The 17141-nt window shown below is 31.8% G+C and overlaps 2 protein-coding genes across 2 annotated transcripts; one reads left to right on the top strand and one right to left on the bottom strand.

Annotated features, from left to right (window-relative positions):
• The first annotated feature begins 9692 nt into the window (after positions 1–9692).
• LOC111903002 (caffeic acid 3-O-methyltransferase) lies at positions 9693–13594 on the top strand. The gene is made up of 4 exons (XM_023898795.3): positions 9693–10113; positions 12581–12891; positions 12997–13061; positions 13148–13594. Exons 1-4 carry the CDS (start codon positions 9731–9733, stop codon positions 13442–13444), a joined length of 1056 nt encoding a protein of 351 aa, XP_023754563.1. The 5' UTR covers positions 9693–9730; the 3' UTR covers positions 13445–13594.
• Positions 13490–15910, bottom strand: LOC111903003 (uncharacterized). The gene is made up of 8 exons (XM_023898796.3): positions 15466–15910; positions 14835–14897; positions 14634–14729; positions 14493–14540; positions 14298–14369; positions 14130–14188; positions 13890–13992; positions 13490–13807 (listed from the first exon to the last, which is right to left on the bottom strand). The coding sequence occupies exons 1-8, from the start codon at positions 15889–15891 to the stop codon at positions 13646–13648; spliced, it is 1029 nt and encodes a 342-aa protein (XP_023754564.1). The 5' UTR covers positions 15892–15910; the 3' UTR covers positions 13490–13645.
• Positions 15911–17141: the final 1231 nt, after the last annotated feature.

Consider the following 17141-nt stretch of genomic DNA (forward strand, 5'->3'; position numbering starts at 1 on the left):
ATTTTATTTTCTTGTTTTAGAGAGAGAGAGAGAGAGAGATTTATTTTTATTTTTTTTAAATCAGAAAAACAAATAAGAAAAAATATAAAATCATATTAACAGGGGCAGATCCGTCATTTTGAAAATAATCGAAACATACTAGACCAAAGACGCAACAAAATGAAAGTTTTGGACTACTGGTGATAGTCTAAACTTTTTTGGACCAAAATGACAATTTTCGACAGGGACCATTAGTGCAGTTTAGTCCAATATATATAACAAAGTTAGGAGAATTTTAGTTTTAAAATTGTGATATTTTATACGTGTTTTTAATGTAGCGCATATCGAAAACAAATATCCTCTTGTTTGTTCTCTAGATTTGGTAAAAAATTGGTTGGCAAAAGACCATGTGAATTTTGAAAATTGGCCAAACTTCTAATAAATACAAATACCAGAGGGTTAAAGGTTTGTATAAGAAAATTTATAATTCTTACATGGGTTAAAGGTTTGTATAAGAAAATTTATAATTCTTACATTTATGTATTTTGATTACGACAATAGTTTTTGCATCTTAAAATATATTATACGTTTAATTTACGATGGCCAAAATTTGATAGTTAAAGGTTTGTATAAGAAAAACGGATATTTAAAATAAAAATAATAAAAATAAAAAACATAAAAAAAATTGTTATTTAAAAAAAGAAAAAATAATAAAATAAAAACTGTTATTTAAAAAATAACGAAATAGTAAAAAGGTAAAATAAAAGAGAAAAAAAATGGATATTTAAAATACAAAACCATTAGAAAAAGTTGAAAAATAAAGAAAAATGAAAATAATACTAATATATTAAATATTTTCCAGAATACACTAAATGATAAATATTTTCTTATTTTCTTCGATCATCCTATTACAGTGAAAAACTCCTATTTTCGATGAGTATGGGCCAAACCTAAGATTCTAGTTTGAAAAATATCAAAATTTGTAAGCCAATTAATAAACAGTGAAACCAGCCATATTATTCCATGTAGCTTGTTTGGTGAGTTCCAATAAAGTATTATCAACCTAAGTTTCTATAAATCGGAGATAAAGTTGGCTACCCAAATATTGTAAATTGGTTTTTGAGAAGCAATTCACATGTTCAACCGGTTACATCGAATCGGAAGTTCGACAAAGCGTTCGTTCGGTATGAAATTTGTTTATGTTTGTTTATTTAATAAATGAACGAATATAAACACGAATTCCCGTTCGTTTAACAAAACAAATGAGCATGAACAACGATCACGTTCGTTTATTTATATTTGTGAACGTTCGTTTTAAATTTATTTATGTTCAATTTTTTTATGACATTATTATATTATATGTTTTCTTATGTTCAATTATGATTGTTTATCCTTTTTTATTTATGTTCGTTTAGCATGTTTATGAACATAAACGAATGAACATGAGCAAGAAAACTCGTTCGTTTATTCGTTCATGTTCGTTTGTTTATTCGGCTAACTTAAACGAACAAATATGACCAAGCATTGTTCATGTTCGTGTTCGTTCAATTCATTTACAACAATAGTTACATCCACATCGTCTGCCATGGCTTTGATGAATACATGCACATATACATACACTTACAAAACATATATACATACATACATAATAAATATAAAATAAAAATAAAACTATAACAATATTAAGAATAGAGTAAGTTATTAAAATCGTCCCTATGGTTTGGTTAAAATTGCACGTTTGGTCTCTAACTTTTTTTTGCACTCGGATCGTCCTTTGTTTGATTTTGTTGCGTTTTTGTCCCTACAATTTGATCAAAACAGCACGTTTGGTCCCTAACTTTATGTATGTAAGGGACGAAAAATCAACAAAATCAAACCAAAAGGACGATCCGAGTGCAAAAAAAAAGTTAGGGACCAAAAGTGTAATTTTGACCAAACCATAGGGACCATTTTAGTAATTTACTCTAATAATAATAATAATAATAATAATAATAATAATAATAATAGTTCTTTTTTGTTGTTGTTGTTGTTGTTGTTGCTGCTGCTGCTGTCGTCATCGTCGTCGTCTTCTTAATATGTATATAAATAGTTTCGTGTTCTATATTGAAAGAGTTTTATTAATGTGATGCTTATCCACGAGAAAATAGTATATGTTTATTTAATTAAGAAATAGTATTCAAGAATAGATCGTGATAAGCTATGTTATCTTTTAACATATAACTCACTCAATCTACACCTTTCGTGTCAAACACGATTTAAGCAACATATTTCTAAGACTAGTGAGTATAGGCAACATGTTATAACACCAAAAAGATGTCACCTCACATGTCACATCACACGTGGTGTTATAACATCATTGTAGGAAATGATCACTATGTTATAATACACCCATGGTGTTATAACGTAATTTGTTCTCGTTCGCATCGCTCCTCCTCCCGTGCTTACCTACAAAGGAAATCTGAGTGCTCAGGTTGCAACTCATTTTTTCTCTTTTTGTAGTAAATTGTGTTCATCAAACTTCGCTTTCCTTTTCACCATATGATGTGCTTTCATCTCAACATCCTCTGCATATTTTGCAGCGTGCTTTGCTTTTCTGCATCCTGCCAGTTGTTGTGGCGGGGAGATCTCTTTGATGTCATCCGGAATCTCATCGGTGTCGGCGTTGAGGTCAATGTGAGTTTGTGTGTCTGAAACGTCTAGCAAACTCGAATTTTGAGACCTCTTCAATTAAACCTCTGTTGATGTAGGAGTTTTAAGCCATTTTGGATCTATTCGGATCATCTCCCATACTTTATCAAACTCAAACACATGACACATCATGACCTAACTGAAGCATGTTGTAAACTGCATTGAATTTTGTGCACTGCCTATTTATTTGAGTCCATTTACTACTAAGCATATCGCAATTGCAATATGGTTTTCTCTTTAAAAGACCATGAAATTTGGTGAGCACTACTTCCCAATAAGCACATTTCTTCTGCCCATTTTTGTGACTTTCATTTTTTGAACTCCCACACCACGCTTCCGCTAAAGTGTATTCCTCCTCTGGTGTCCACCATTGTGGAATTTCTTCATTTTTCGTGACAACTTTTCCTTTTCGTTTCCCTTTTCATTTACATTTCCTTCTCCCTCTCCTATTACCTCCTGCTTATGTTTCGTGTCACACCCCCAAACAATGGATGGCGGAAACGTCCGGGGGTGGAGGACTTCATGTATAGTATCACAACAACGAGTATAATAATGATCAAAGTACAAACAACCAACATAAATATAATTGAAAAAGTTACACCATAGTAGAAGTTTATATGTTTCTAAATCAATTACATTATGTTGACAAAAATGAAATGTTTGACGCCTTAGCGTCCCATCCTCAAAAGCCGATGTTTACCTGTTTTACTGATTCCCTGAGAATACAAGTAGTTTTGAAAAAGTGTCAACAATTAAGTTGGCGAGTTCATAAGCTTTTGAATGAAATGTTGAAATCGTTTCTTTATAAAAGTAATGTTTGTCCCAAAAAAATCCAATATTTTCTTTTTAAAATGTATCGTAGTCTTAAATGCCAAGACTAATAACGTACTAGTATTTTTCCATATAAATTGTAAATCATGCAAGTTTAAATTGACATAAACTCGTTTATTTAAATGGAAATCCCGTAAATCTTATGTTTTGTCAATACCCCCATGTGATACTATGACTTAGTCGGCCTTGTATACGACGTTCTTCAGGCGTCGGAATGTTAATGACATTTGTCACCCCAGACCTGCCGATCTAGCTGTTGCATGAAGCTAAGGTGTGGGTTTGTCAGCCCCAATATAGATCTATACACAACTATCACACTCTCCCTACAACAGATTCTGGTTATAATTACAAGACTTTTGTTGCGCTACTTTGGAAGTAACGTGAAGTGAATGTCTCACAAATTTATTCATTAACAGATTTACGTAGTGTGAAACTAAAAACCCCCCTTTTTGTAGAAATGTACTCTTTCGTAATGTATATGAGACATAAACTATACATATTATAGTTTATCAAAATGTTTGTAATGTATAGTAACCTTTTCTGTGTAAGTAGAATATGTAGCAACATAACTATGTTTACTATGCCTCATCATGCATTAATTGTAATAATAATGGGCTCTTACAATTTAGTGAACATTTTCCTATTATATAGTTATATCCCAACAGAAAACACATGCAAAATATGAAGTCATCAAGGATTAACACTTTGCTCAACATGTTACAAAGTGTTATGAAAGTAGTAATCTGTAAATTCGTTTTTACCATTTCTGCACCGATTTAGAAAAATCACAGAAAAATCATACGAAATCGAAAACTAAATCCGTAAACTCTAAGAGTTTATAAAATGTGTCTAGTTTGTTCATAAATTTCTAGTTTGTTCATAAATTTTATTATGATTTTTAGAAACCCCTAACTGGTGTGAAAACGTTCATATTCACAGACTGGTCCGAATTCGTAGCTACAGTGATAGGCTGTTTTGTAAAAATCACCATAAATTGTAGAAAAATTGTATGGACATGTGCAAGTAGTCAATTTGAAGGTATAAACCTGAACTATTTGTACCTAATACATTTTTAAAAACTAAAAAGTTTAATATGTTCAAAACAGCTCGTGAATGAACATTAACTTTTCTGTTGAAAGTTGAGGTTTGTGTTTAGTTATGTTGTTGGTGTTTTAACTTGTATTCCCACCCTAAAACTTGAAGAAAACATGAAAATGTGGGGGTATGAACTCACCTTGAGTGATTTCAGTAGATGGATGATGAAGAAAAGGAGGTTCCAAGTCAAGAACACTTGGGAGATGCTTGAAGATTTGAAGGTTCTATGAACAAATATGATGATATTTGTGTAAGGAATCCATGTTTTGAGTGAAAGGATGTAAGATAATCAATTGTAGGATGGAAATACTTACCAAAAGTGAGTGAGAAGCTTCAATCACAGCCTTGGAGTCTCGAGTTTGAGAGGGAGAGAGAGAGAGAGAGAGAGAGAGAAAGTGAGAGAGGTGTGTTTGTTCTTCTTGAGAAAGAGTAAATAAAGTGGGGGGAGAGATAAGAATTTACAGCCTTTGATCAGGTTATGAGCTGGAGAAAGATGGTGAAATGACAAATAGTTGACTAAGTATGGATGAATAGTGACTGATTATGGCCCTGGAGTGGGTGTGGAGGATTGCTTGTGTCATAACTTAAAGGTAAAGTCAACACTCCACCTCAATATCTTACCCACTAGATTTTATTCTTAGGCAATGATTTCCCTTAAAATGTGTTTAAATTATGAATATATAGGGTCTCATATGTCAAAATATGAGTTTGGGTGAAAATCCCACGTCAAAATCATGAAAAACAGGCTTAAAACGCGAAAGTGGTCGAAAACCGGGAAAAGGAAGCGAAACTGTGAAAATTCGGATTCAGGGTCGAGGGTTCGGTCCCTGGGAAGCCAAGAACCGAAGGTAGTTTCGGTTGTATGATGAGAACCGAGAGTAGGTTTCGGTCTGGGAAATCTCGCAGGCGAACACGAGGAAAGGAGGCGAAGGCGAAAGTAGGAAGAGAAGCGAAGGCGAGGGTGGGTTCGGTCCGAGCGTCGGTTTCGGTTCCTCCGGGTTTCAGTCCTATTGTTTCGGTTCTTCAAGTTTCAGCTCCCTGGTCTTCGGCTTCGGTCCTTTGGTTTCGCTTCTTAGGGGTTTTGCTTCTTAGGGTTTCGGTCCTAAGAGGGTTCGGCCCTATAAGGCTGTTTTTCAAGTAAACTTCCTGTTTTGCACGGTTTTTGGCTAAGTTAAGGGTCAGGATCCCTCCAAATCATTATAGAAAGTTGGGGGAGGTTGTGAGAGAGATTTGGGAGAGATTTGAGATAAAGAGAGATAGAGTGAGAGAGATTGAGAGAGACTTTGTTTGTGACCTTTGCGAGTCTTTAGCTTCGAAATGCAAGGTTTGTAAACCCCATTAAGCCTTGTTATGAGTGTTATATGTCCCCAAAGGGTATGTAATAGTGTTTTTATCGAGTAGTTCCATCACTTGCCCTGATTAGGGTATAAAATTTCTGAACACATGAAACTTTCAAGTGATTACTTTGTATTAACATGGCGAGTTGTACAACTTTAAACATAATGCAAACCCTAATATACCAGGGTTAGCTACGTTGACCTGTTCGACTTGTTGACTTTATTTGACTTTGGATAAGCCAAGTTTGACAGTTGTCACACTTCGGTAACGATTTCGACCAACGGTTATGTTGGTAGTGGTTAGGTGGTTGTTTGTGTTTGTGGCATCAAAGAGAAAGTCGAGAAAAGGTTTTGTTGTGAACTTGGGTTTTACCAAAAAAAACAATTGTTGAATGGAGGGTGATGAAGGGAATTGGATTGGAGTTGAGGTGAGATTGAAACAAGTTCCTCAGTATGTGATTTGCGGTGAACTTTGAGAGGATAATAAGTTAAAATAATTTTCGTAAACAGTAAATTCGAGAGGAGAGGTTGTGTTTGGTTGTGGGTTTGGGTTTGGTGAAGGGATGTTTGGGTTTTATTCCATTTTTTGGTTGAGGAAGTAATGAATTTTATAAATGTAGAGAGAAAGAAAAGAATTGTGTAAAAAATATAGGGTAAAATGTTTAGTATTTATAGGTAAGAAAATAAGTTTTTTTTATTAAATTGACCGTTTATCAACCGCGTAGTAAGCAACGGTCATAAATCTCCCGTTTCAATCTATCGTAACACGCACGAGAGGCACTATAACGAGGAAGGGGTGGTGTGTTCCCCATTATCATGCCGTTATGGGCATGCCACATCAGCCTTAATGGCATTGTGGTGACCCATACCGCTTCCTCTAATAAATGAATATTTTTTTGTCACATGTCAATCTCTAATGGGTTTTAACACTTGTTATTTTGTGATATTTTTTAAATAAATAATATTCACATATCAATTTATGGTTTTTTTTTAATTTTTAAAATTAAAAAGTCATATAATCTTATACTTTTATATATGAAAGTATCAAATGTAATAAATATAATAAATTGCAATTAACATGTTTCTTCATTCCTTATTTTAAAATTTTATTTAAAAATATACTTATTATTTACATTTTAATATTTTATTTTTTTTAATCAACTCGTATAATACATGTGTTTTACACCTAGTCCTCTCTAATAAATGAATGTTTTTTTTGTCATTTGTCACACTCTCATTTAATTTGTCAAATATCATTTTGTGGTTATAGATGATTAATTTTTTTTCCACATGCCATTTTATAAGTTTTCTTTATTTTATTAAATTCCACATAATATTTTAATGTAATAACTGCAATAAATATAGTAATAAATGGATATTAATTTCACTAATAAACTTATCTTTTAATAGGGATGTTATTCGGGTCGGAACTGAACCGAACCGAACCGACCTGAATAAACCGAAAACCGAATAAGGGTAATTGTATGAACCGAAAACCGGACCAAATAAGCAATACGAGTTCGGTTTGGTTTGGGTATTATTCGGTTCGGTTCGGTTCCGGTCCGAATAACTCAAATAACATGTACAAGATGATTAAGGAGTCGAATAACCCGAATAACCCGAGTAACCCGAATATTTTGTATTACTTTTGTAGCTTATGATTTCATAACAAATCTTTTAAGTAAACAAATTAAACACTAAAAATTAAACATCCAAAACACCCAAAAATCTATCTATAAGTATATAACTCAAATAACTTCATCAATATGGAATGAAACAAGTAAAAGAACATATATAGTTGTTTTCATTAAATTCTCTTATTCAAGGTCAAAGTCCACATTGCTTGGACTTATAGAAAAAAAAATAACTGTTAACATAGCACATTCAAATTTCAATTGATAACATACATAATAACACATTTAAAGATTGAGTAGTAGATTAACACATCCAATTTTCAATGAGTAACATACATAATAACACATTGAAAGATTGATTAGTAGATTAAGATGCAAAAAAGTTAACTGTTAACATAGCACATTCAAATTTCAATTGATAACATACATAATAACACATTTAAAGATTGAGTAGTAGATTAACACATCCAATTTTCAATGAATAACATACATAATAACACATTGAAAGATTGATTAGTAGATTAAGATGCAAATTCTTAGTTGTGTTTCTTGATTTGGAACCCAATTTTCCATGAATTGAATGGAGTAGAAACTAGAAAACAAGATGAGGAGATGATTCACAGAAGTTTGAAGTACGGAAGTCGATCAAAAACTAATGCCGATCAAAGACTAATGTCGCAAGGAGCAATTGTCGATCAAAAAAAATTGTCGGAAGGAGCAATTCGCAATCAGCAACTGTCGATCAAACAAAATTGTCGCAATCATCAATATGGAAGTAGTCGACTCGATTTGGTGTAATAGGATATTCGATTTGGTGTATTAAGTGGGTAACGATCTTCGATTTGGTTTTTTTGGGATCGATTGTGATGATCACAGAACCGAATACGTAAATTGTGCAAGGGAAAAAACGACTCTTCATATTCGGTTCGATTCTTTGGACCGAATAAGCCCTTATTCGGGTAACCCGGACCGAATAACCCGAAAACCGAATCGAATTGCTTATTCGGGTCTAATTCGGTTCGGTTCGGTTCTCGGTTCGGTTCGGGTTTTCGGGCCAAATTCTCATCCCTATCTTTTAATTTCAAAACCTCAAAATTAAAGCTCATTAGCTTTTTTTTATTTAAATTATTTGTTTAAATTTAAAAGATAAAAAACATTTCCATTATAATAAATCATTATTTTTCTTATTTTTTTATAAATTCAAAGTTCTCAAACATTTTGACATTTATATTTAAAAAAAAAATTAATTAACGTGTATAATACATAGGTTTCACAACTAATATATATGATACTAGGTGTGAGACTCGTGTGTTACACGAGTTTATTAAAAATAAAAATTTAATATCAATATATAAATATGAAATATTTTATAATGTAATACTTTACATAACATAACAGAATCTAATCTTTTGAAAATTTGCAAAAAAAATTAAATCGTTTGAAGTATTTATGAGAATTTATTACCCAATTAATATGATGATTTTATTTCCTTATAAAACTCATTACAATTTTATGGAATTTTATTTTAAGAAAATGGAAATCCCTAAAATATGACAAGTGGAAAATAAAATTTCTAAAATTCTCATAAAATGACAAGTGGCAAAATGAAAGAGAAGATGACATGTGGCAAAAAAAAACTTTATTTATTAGAGAGGATACCAAATAAATTATATATCGATTTACCATAATAGCATATTTTAGTAAAGATTATATAGGCACAATATAATTTTAGTCAAAATAACCTATATTGATGTGTATAGTCCAAAAATAAGATTCTAGTTTGAAAAATATCAAAACTAACATATAAACTTGTAGCATAAAATAATAAGTCCGTGATATACCAAAATACATTATATATCAACTTACCATCATAGCATATACTCGTAATTTTATATAGGCATGCTATAGTTTTAGTGAAAATGCCTATATTGCTATATGTATGGTAGCCAAACCTAGGAGTCTAGCTTGAAAAATATCAAAATTAGCAGGCTAATCAATGATTCCTAAAATCGTGAAATCAGCCAAATTAATCTACCTAAACTGTGTAGTGAGTTTCTATATGATTACATATATAAAGAGGGGTCAATTGAGGTATGGAGTGCTATAAGGTATTACCAACAAAGTTGCTATAAGTTAGTTATTAAACGGATTGCTCAACTGTTGAAAATGGGTTCGAGGGAGGAGGATTTCGCATATGCAATGCAACTGGTTACCTCTACATCATTGCCCATGGTGTTGGTGACTACAATCAAGCTCAAGGTATTCGATAAAATAGCCGAGGCGGGGCCCGGTGCACAACTCTCGGCTCATGAGATCGTGTCTCGTTTGTCCATGACAAACCCGAGTGCCCACCAGATGCTTGATCGAATGCTTCGGTTGCTTGCTAGTTATTCGGTTGTCACTTGCAATCAACGAGATCATGATCAGTTGGGGTTGGTTCGAGTGTATGGACTCACCTCTGTTGCAAAATACTTTATTCCAAACAAAGATGGGGTCTCTTTATGTCCTGTTATGGAGTTGCTTCAAGATAAAGTGTTCATCGAAAGTTGGTATGTCGAATTTGTACGCGTAATTTTAGTTTTTGGTTTAATCATATTTTCTACGAATTTTGATTTGCATATTTGATAAAAAAAAAATGAATCAACCATATTTTTATACCGTAAAGATCAATTTAGTTTATTTTAGGTTGTGTTTGGCGCGCCACAGCTAGCTGATAAGCTAGCTTATTTTTCGAACTTTTTTATGTTGTCGTGTTTGGTAAGCCAAAAAGTAGCTGATAAGCTAGCTTTTTGAAAAACTACTTAGGTTGTGTTTGGCGCGCCACAACTAGCTGATAAGCTAGCTTATTTTTCGAACTTTTTTATGTTGTCGTGTTTGGTAAGCCAAAAAGTAGTTTTTAATTTTTGAAAAGCTACTTAGACTAGCTTTTTAGGAGCTTTTTTAAAATTTTCCAAATACACCCCTTAATTAATTATAGAAACACATACTTCTACATGTCCTTTTATGTAATTTTATATATTTCAGCTAGTTTTTCGGCTAGTTTTAACCAAACGTTATTTTTTATCAGCTAGCTTTTTATTTAACAGCTAGCTTTTCAGCTATCAGCTAGCTTTTCAGCTAGTACGCCAAACATAGCCTTAGACTAGCTTTTTAGAAGCTTTTTTAAAATTTTCCAAATACACCCCTTAATTAATTATAGAAACACATATTCTTACATGTCCTTTTATGTAATTTTATATATTTCAGCTAGCTTTTCAACTAGTTTTACCAAACGTTATTTTTTATCAGCTAGCTTTTTATTTAACAACTAGCTTTTCAGCCATAAGCTAGCTTTTCAGCTAACAGCTAGTCCGCCAATGATAAGAGAATTTATCAATCAAGCATTTGATGACATGAGTTATAGACGTATTTAATATGCATAAAGTCTGGTAATAATGTATTTTTTTATTTATCTCACTTAAGTTATTGTTTTTTCTCTTACAAACCTATTCACTTTAGTTTTAAAAAATGTATCATTTAATTCATTCGATAAAAACATCTCACATTCTTTTGTAGGTTCATCAATATTTTGGTTTAATGCAACTATACACTTTAACATTTACGAAGTGTATTAGTTGAAATTCTAACAAGTTATAACAGTTATCCCAACATATTTTCAAAATACTTTGTTGGTAACTAATATATTTTGCCAATTGTTTCGTTTTTTTTTCTTGTTGATTCTTAGCATATGTACTTTGTATATGATCTAGACTGATTGTATTTAACCAAAATATTGATGATGAAATTACCAAAAAGCTAACGTGCCTAATTCTAGTTAAGGTCAAAATTAGGTATTAAACTATTAAATTTATGCTCATTTAATAACTAAACTTTGTTTAAGATTTAAAATGTCCCTGAATTTGTTTTTTAGTTAGTTTGGTCGGCTAGATATCACTAAATTTGTTTTTTTGTTATCTAAGGCCATTGAATTTTTTCTTGACTATCTAGTTTCTTACATTTTTTTACAAATCATTTTTATAACTTCTTTTTTACATTTTCTTTTACTTCATTTTTACATATTTTTCACATTTGGTTTGTTGAAACAAATTATGAAAATGTTTTAAGAGCAAAATAAAGAAAATAAAGTTGCAAAAATGGATTGTGAAAAAAAAAATGAAAAAATGAATTTTTAAAAACATCTAAAAACAAAGTAAAAAAATAAAACATGTAAAAATGAAATTGTAAAAACGAATTGTGAAAATCAATGTAAAAGCAAAGTAAAAAAAAAAAAAAAGTTGTAAAATCATGTTATGAAAAAACTTGTAAAAAAGAAAAATAGATTATGAAAAAACTTGTAAAAAAACAAATCACAAATTAAGTTGTAAAAGGAATAGTAAAAAACACGTAAGAGATCTAGCCAAATAAAAAAGTTTAATGACCTTAAAGCATCTTTAATGGTTAAATCTTCTAAAACTTTTTATATTTTCAGTTACTTTAATTTAACAAAATACTATCATCCTGATCATAAATCGTTTTTCATATTAAAAAAAAAAAACTTATTTTTTATCTTTATTTATATGAAATTTTATAAAACATCATTATCTAATTTTATCTTTTAAGCATACATAACTAGAACATTATATTTTATGTTACTAAATGACATCAAATTTGATGTTACACGATTCACCAACATCAATTCTCTTTAGAGAAACTTTACACCAAATTTAGTATAAAAGTTAGGCTTTAGTGTTTTTATACCAAGTGAGATAAATTTTGAAAGTACAATGACTTTGTTTGTAAGAAAAAAATAAATTAATAAAAAAAATAATAAATAACATCTAATTGGAGACGTCAAAACTATTTTGTTATTTACTTATTTTATGATTGATCTCATTTCATATAATGCTCTATTTAGTCAAATATGTAACACATAAAGTATATATGTATGTATTTGTGTGCATGTATGCGTATGTATGTATATATGTTTGCATGTATGTATGTATTGACGTTACATTTTTTTTCTATTCCTTGAACAAGGTTTAAACTTAAAGATGCGGTGCTAGAAGGTGGTGTTCCATTTGACAAGGTTCATGGAACACATGCATTTGAATATCCAGCATTAGATGCGAGGTTCAACAGGGTTTTTAACAATGGCATGTTAAATTTTACTACGATCATGATGAATGAAATTCTTAAATGCTACCATGGCTTCGACAACCTTAAATGTGTTATTGATGTTGGAGGTGGTCTTGGAGTTGCTCTCAATATCATTACATCAAAATATCCCACCATTAAAGGCATTAACTTTGATTTGCCACATGTGATCCGACATGCACCCGTTTATCCAGGTATATTCATCTAGTCGTTAGGCACAAAATCGAACAAAAACCATTACAATTAGGTTGGTTTCTTGATTTTAGTTTTAACATGATAGAAATTGATGATGAATGTAGGTATAGAACATATGGGAGGAGATATGTTTGAAGAGGTTCCACAAGGTGATGCCATTTTTATGAAGGTAGTTAATTTTCCTCAAAACATGTTATATATGTTTTGAATTTAACATCTTATTAACTAATGGAAATATGAAATCCAATATAATAGTGGATACTACATGACTGGAGCGATGATCATTGTGCAAAGTTGCTAATGAATTGCTACAAGGCTTTGCCAAATGATGGGAAAGTTATTGTAGTTGAATACATTCTTCCTTTTTTGTCAAACACAAGCTCTTTTGACAAAGTCACTACACATATGGATGCAAGCATGATGACACAAAACCAGGGAGGAAAAGAGCGCATGGAGGATGAGTTTCTTGTGCTGGCTAAAGGTGCGGGATTCAAAGGGATTCGAAAAGAATGTTGTGTTTGTAACATGTACGTGATTGAATTTTACAAGTAGAATTATTTATGGGTATGATATTGTTAAAATAATTTATGAGAAATATTTTATGTAATAAAACAAGAACATGTCATTAGGAAAGATGTAACAATCCCTTTAATCATCTCTTCAATACAAAAAAAAATGGGTCATCCTGTTAATTGTGAAACATGTATCATTGTCATTTTACAAGACTACTACTTCATGACATGACAGGTGGCATCAACGTCTTCTTACTGCTGCACTTTGTCCCCGGGGAGCAGCACCAACTGCCTGCGGTGTTGGGGCACCACCACCACCACCAGCCGCCTGTTCCTCAGGCAGGTTCATGGCTTGGGTGACAGCATTCATCACAACAAGTCCAAGAGGAATCAAGTACATCCACTGAAACAAGGGAATTATCAACATCAACTTCATCACAAACACTTTAAAAAAATAATAATAAATAAAGAAATAGAGTTCTCACATATTTAGCCCAAAAGGACCTCTCCTCCAATGGCTTTACACCTTCCTCATTTCCTACTCCTGCCTCAACACCACCAATAATATCTTCTGAAAATGATGGAGTCCTGTTTAAGTTGTTGCAACAAACAACTTTTAATATTAGTATAAAAAAAAATGTGTTCAACTCTTTGTGGCAAATAAACCGGATTCTTTCAATACTCAAAAAGTGAAAAAACATATATACAAAACATGGAAATTTCACCTTGGTGCCAGCTCACTGTACTTTAAGACTGTGTGAGAGTTGAAGGACCACTTTGAAGGCTGGTTAAAAAACAACAAATTACATACCAAATATAAATGGTCAATTTATAAAAACTAAAAAAAAAAAAATTATAACATAGGGTATCCATGTCACTACAAATTAACTTACCAAACTCAACTGCCTAGGATACTGGCATCCCCCCAAAGAACCATAGTTGACAGCTAGAATGTTAACACCTTCCTGTGATGATACAGAATTAGTACAAGATTTACAACTATATGTATATTTGGTGTTATAATGAATGTAGATCAAGGAAATAAATAGGCAGATATATAATTTATAGTTACTGAAAAGTAGAATTACCATGTGTATAATAATATGTTCATCCAAGCTACCCTTTGGGAGACATCTCTGAAGTAAATAGAAAGACAGTGAGCACTTTTAAGTAACTTATATCACAAAAAAGAATGATGTATAATGTCTGGTTAATGGTTTTAAACTTACTGCCTTCACTGAGGAAATGACATACTCTTTCCCAGAAGGATGTAATACATTAGATGGTAACCTAATTCTGTAGAAGTCATCACTTTCCAGTAGTTGCTGAAGAAACATATGATTAAAAAGCAGAATTGAGTCAAAACAGGTAAAGTTTAAACAGAATGGATAAAATCAGAATTCAGAAAGAGTATGTTGATGAAGAATCACTTTAAACTTCTCCTTCTCTGTTGCAGTAAGATCGTTCCTTGAGAACCGAAGCTTTGTAAGAATCTGATTCACATGATAGATGCCAAATCAGCAAAGAGATATAGAACTATACAAGGATCACATGCATATATCAGCTGCAAAGGGACAGTTATACTGAGCTTCATGACATGGCAAAGTAACAACAGTGTATGCTATTTTTATTTGCATTCAGTTACTTTACAAAATATTTCTTTTGACAAGTTATTAATCTTCAGACAGACTAAGAAAGATAGTTATGAAATTTTGAGAGGCAATGGTAAACCCTATGTTTCTTCCATGTGCAATTACCGATAATCATATACGTTTGAAGCCATCAACAACTAGAAAATCCTGAATCAAATAAATAACAAGCCGTGTTCGCCTTCGCAATTGATATGTTTTTTTTTTTTTTTTTGCAATTCAGAGTAAAGAATCAACTACATACAGTAAATCGCATAACAAATAACGCAAAATGAGAAAGCATTTCAGTTTAATTCCTAGCAAATCTAATCAGTAATCAGGTACTAGTTCTGTAGTATAAGATTCAAATTTGCAGCACTCATATACTCCACATCTCCATACAAATTCACCACCAACTATAAAACCATCATACCTGTCCGCCATGAGCAGAAGTCTTAAGTCGAGCAGTAAAAGTGCCGGCGGCGGAGAACTCATCGGAATCCTCGAACGCGTGTTCAAGAGCGAACTGAACTCTAGAGTCAGATTCAGAATCTGCCGATCTCTTCCTAGTAGGTTGTGGAGGGGAATGAGGAAGAGATATGACTGGAGGTGATGATACCGTCACATCGATATCAGGTGAACGGCCGCCTTCTAGACCAAATTCTTCATCGTCGACGAGAAGCTCGTCGGATTGAAAAGATGAATTCGATACTATCAGGAGAGTGAAGAGGAGCAGGAGAATCAAAGATTTGGGGAGTTTCATCGTGGAAGGGTGGAGGATTTGCAGATCAAACCACTGTGCTTGTATACAAGAGTTCCGTACCCAGCCCCTTCTTTTCAACCCTTTTTCTTGTTGCATCTTCAGTATATGATCTGATAACGAATCAAAATGTTTAAACAGTTAAAAAGGGTTAATATCACAATGGTAACTTGAAATACAATTTCAAATATTCTACTTTACCTCTTTACAATTATCTATATGTAATTCATTAAATTAAAGTCCAAAAAATACATTTTTAAAGAAAATAACTACTTTTTAGATTTTAAAAATATCATTTACATTTGAATGCATTATTTCATACTTGTTCTTTAAATTTAAAGTTTTTTTTTTCTTTAAAAAAATGTCAAACAAACTTTTCTAAATATTTATTTTAAAATAATTAATATCACTGTTTTTAAATAAAATGTTTGAATTTATGTTTTTTATAACAGCTTATATATGCACACAATATTTACTCCTAAATCTAAATCTTTTGTGATTGAAAAACATATCGGTATTTCTGTCAGATGTCATTTGATTTTTGATTTTATGCATTAATATTGTATATTAATATTATACATAGTTCTTACTACTATATTTGTTTTGTTAAATTTTAATAAAAACGGATTTTTTTTCTTAAAATTGTGGATTTCTTCATGAAATTCCAAAAACAAATTCAAACTTCAAAATTTTAGTTCGAAATTTGGATGTCAGTCTCGAATTCGGAATGCTGATCCGAAATGTATTTTTTTGTTCGGTCTGGAATACTTTAATCGGGAATTGATGGTTATTTTGCCAAAACATAAATGGTTATTTTTTTAAATACATATTACATTATAGTTAGTTTAGTTAGTTTTCCATTATTTATCTTATTGTAGTTAGCTTTTGAAACATCCGTTTTCCAGAATAAATCGATTGAGGACTTAAATGGATCAAGGTAACGTGGTGAATGGAGCACCATGATGTGGCGCGACGTGGTGAATGGAGCACCGCGATGTAACACTTGTAATGTGGTAAGTTTCCTTTTAGCCCTTATTGAGAAATTCTTTACATTTTGGTCCCCTTGCTAGTACGCGGGGCGTGTGACATTGTGACATCCCCAAAATCTCGGCCAGAAAAGACCGATTTTCATTTATGCTTTTAAAATAATTTCAGAGTAAATCATTTTGATTTGAAAGAGTTGTGGAATTTGTTCCCAATAACAAAACATGATAAAACAATGTTTACCGAAGCATTTCATAAAAGAAATGTATTTTCATTATATAATCAAAACTCGGGGTGTTATGTTCCGATACAGACCAATAAGCATAAACGATAACATTACAAGTCATTCAACAAATATATACATA

Source organism: Lactuca sativa, chromosome 9, assembly GCF_002870075.4.
Source record: "Lactuca sativa cultivar Salinas chromosome 9, Lsat_Salinas_v11, whole genome shotgun sequence".
NCBI lineage: Eukaryota > Viridiplantae > Streptophyta > Magnoliopsida > Asterales > Asteraceae > Lactuca > Lactuca sativa.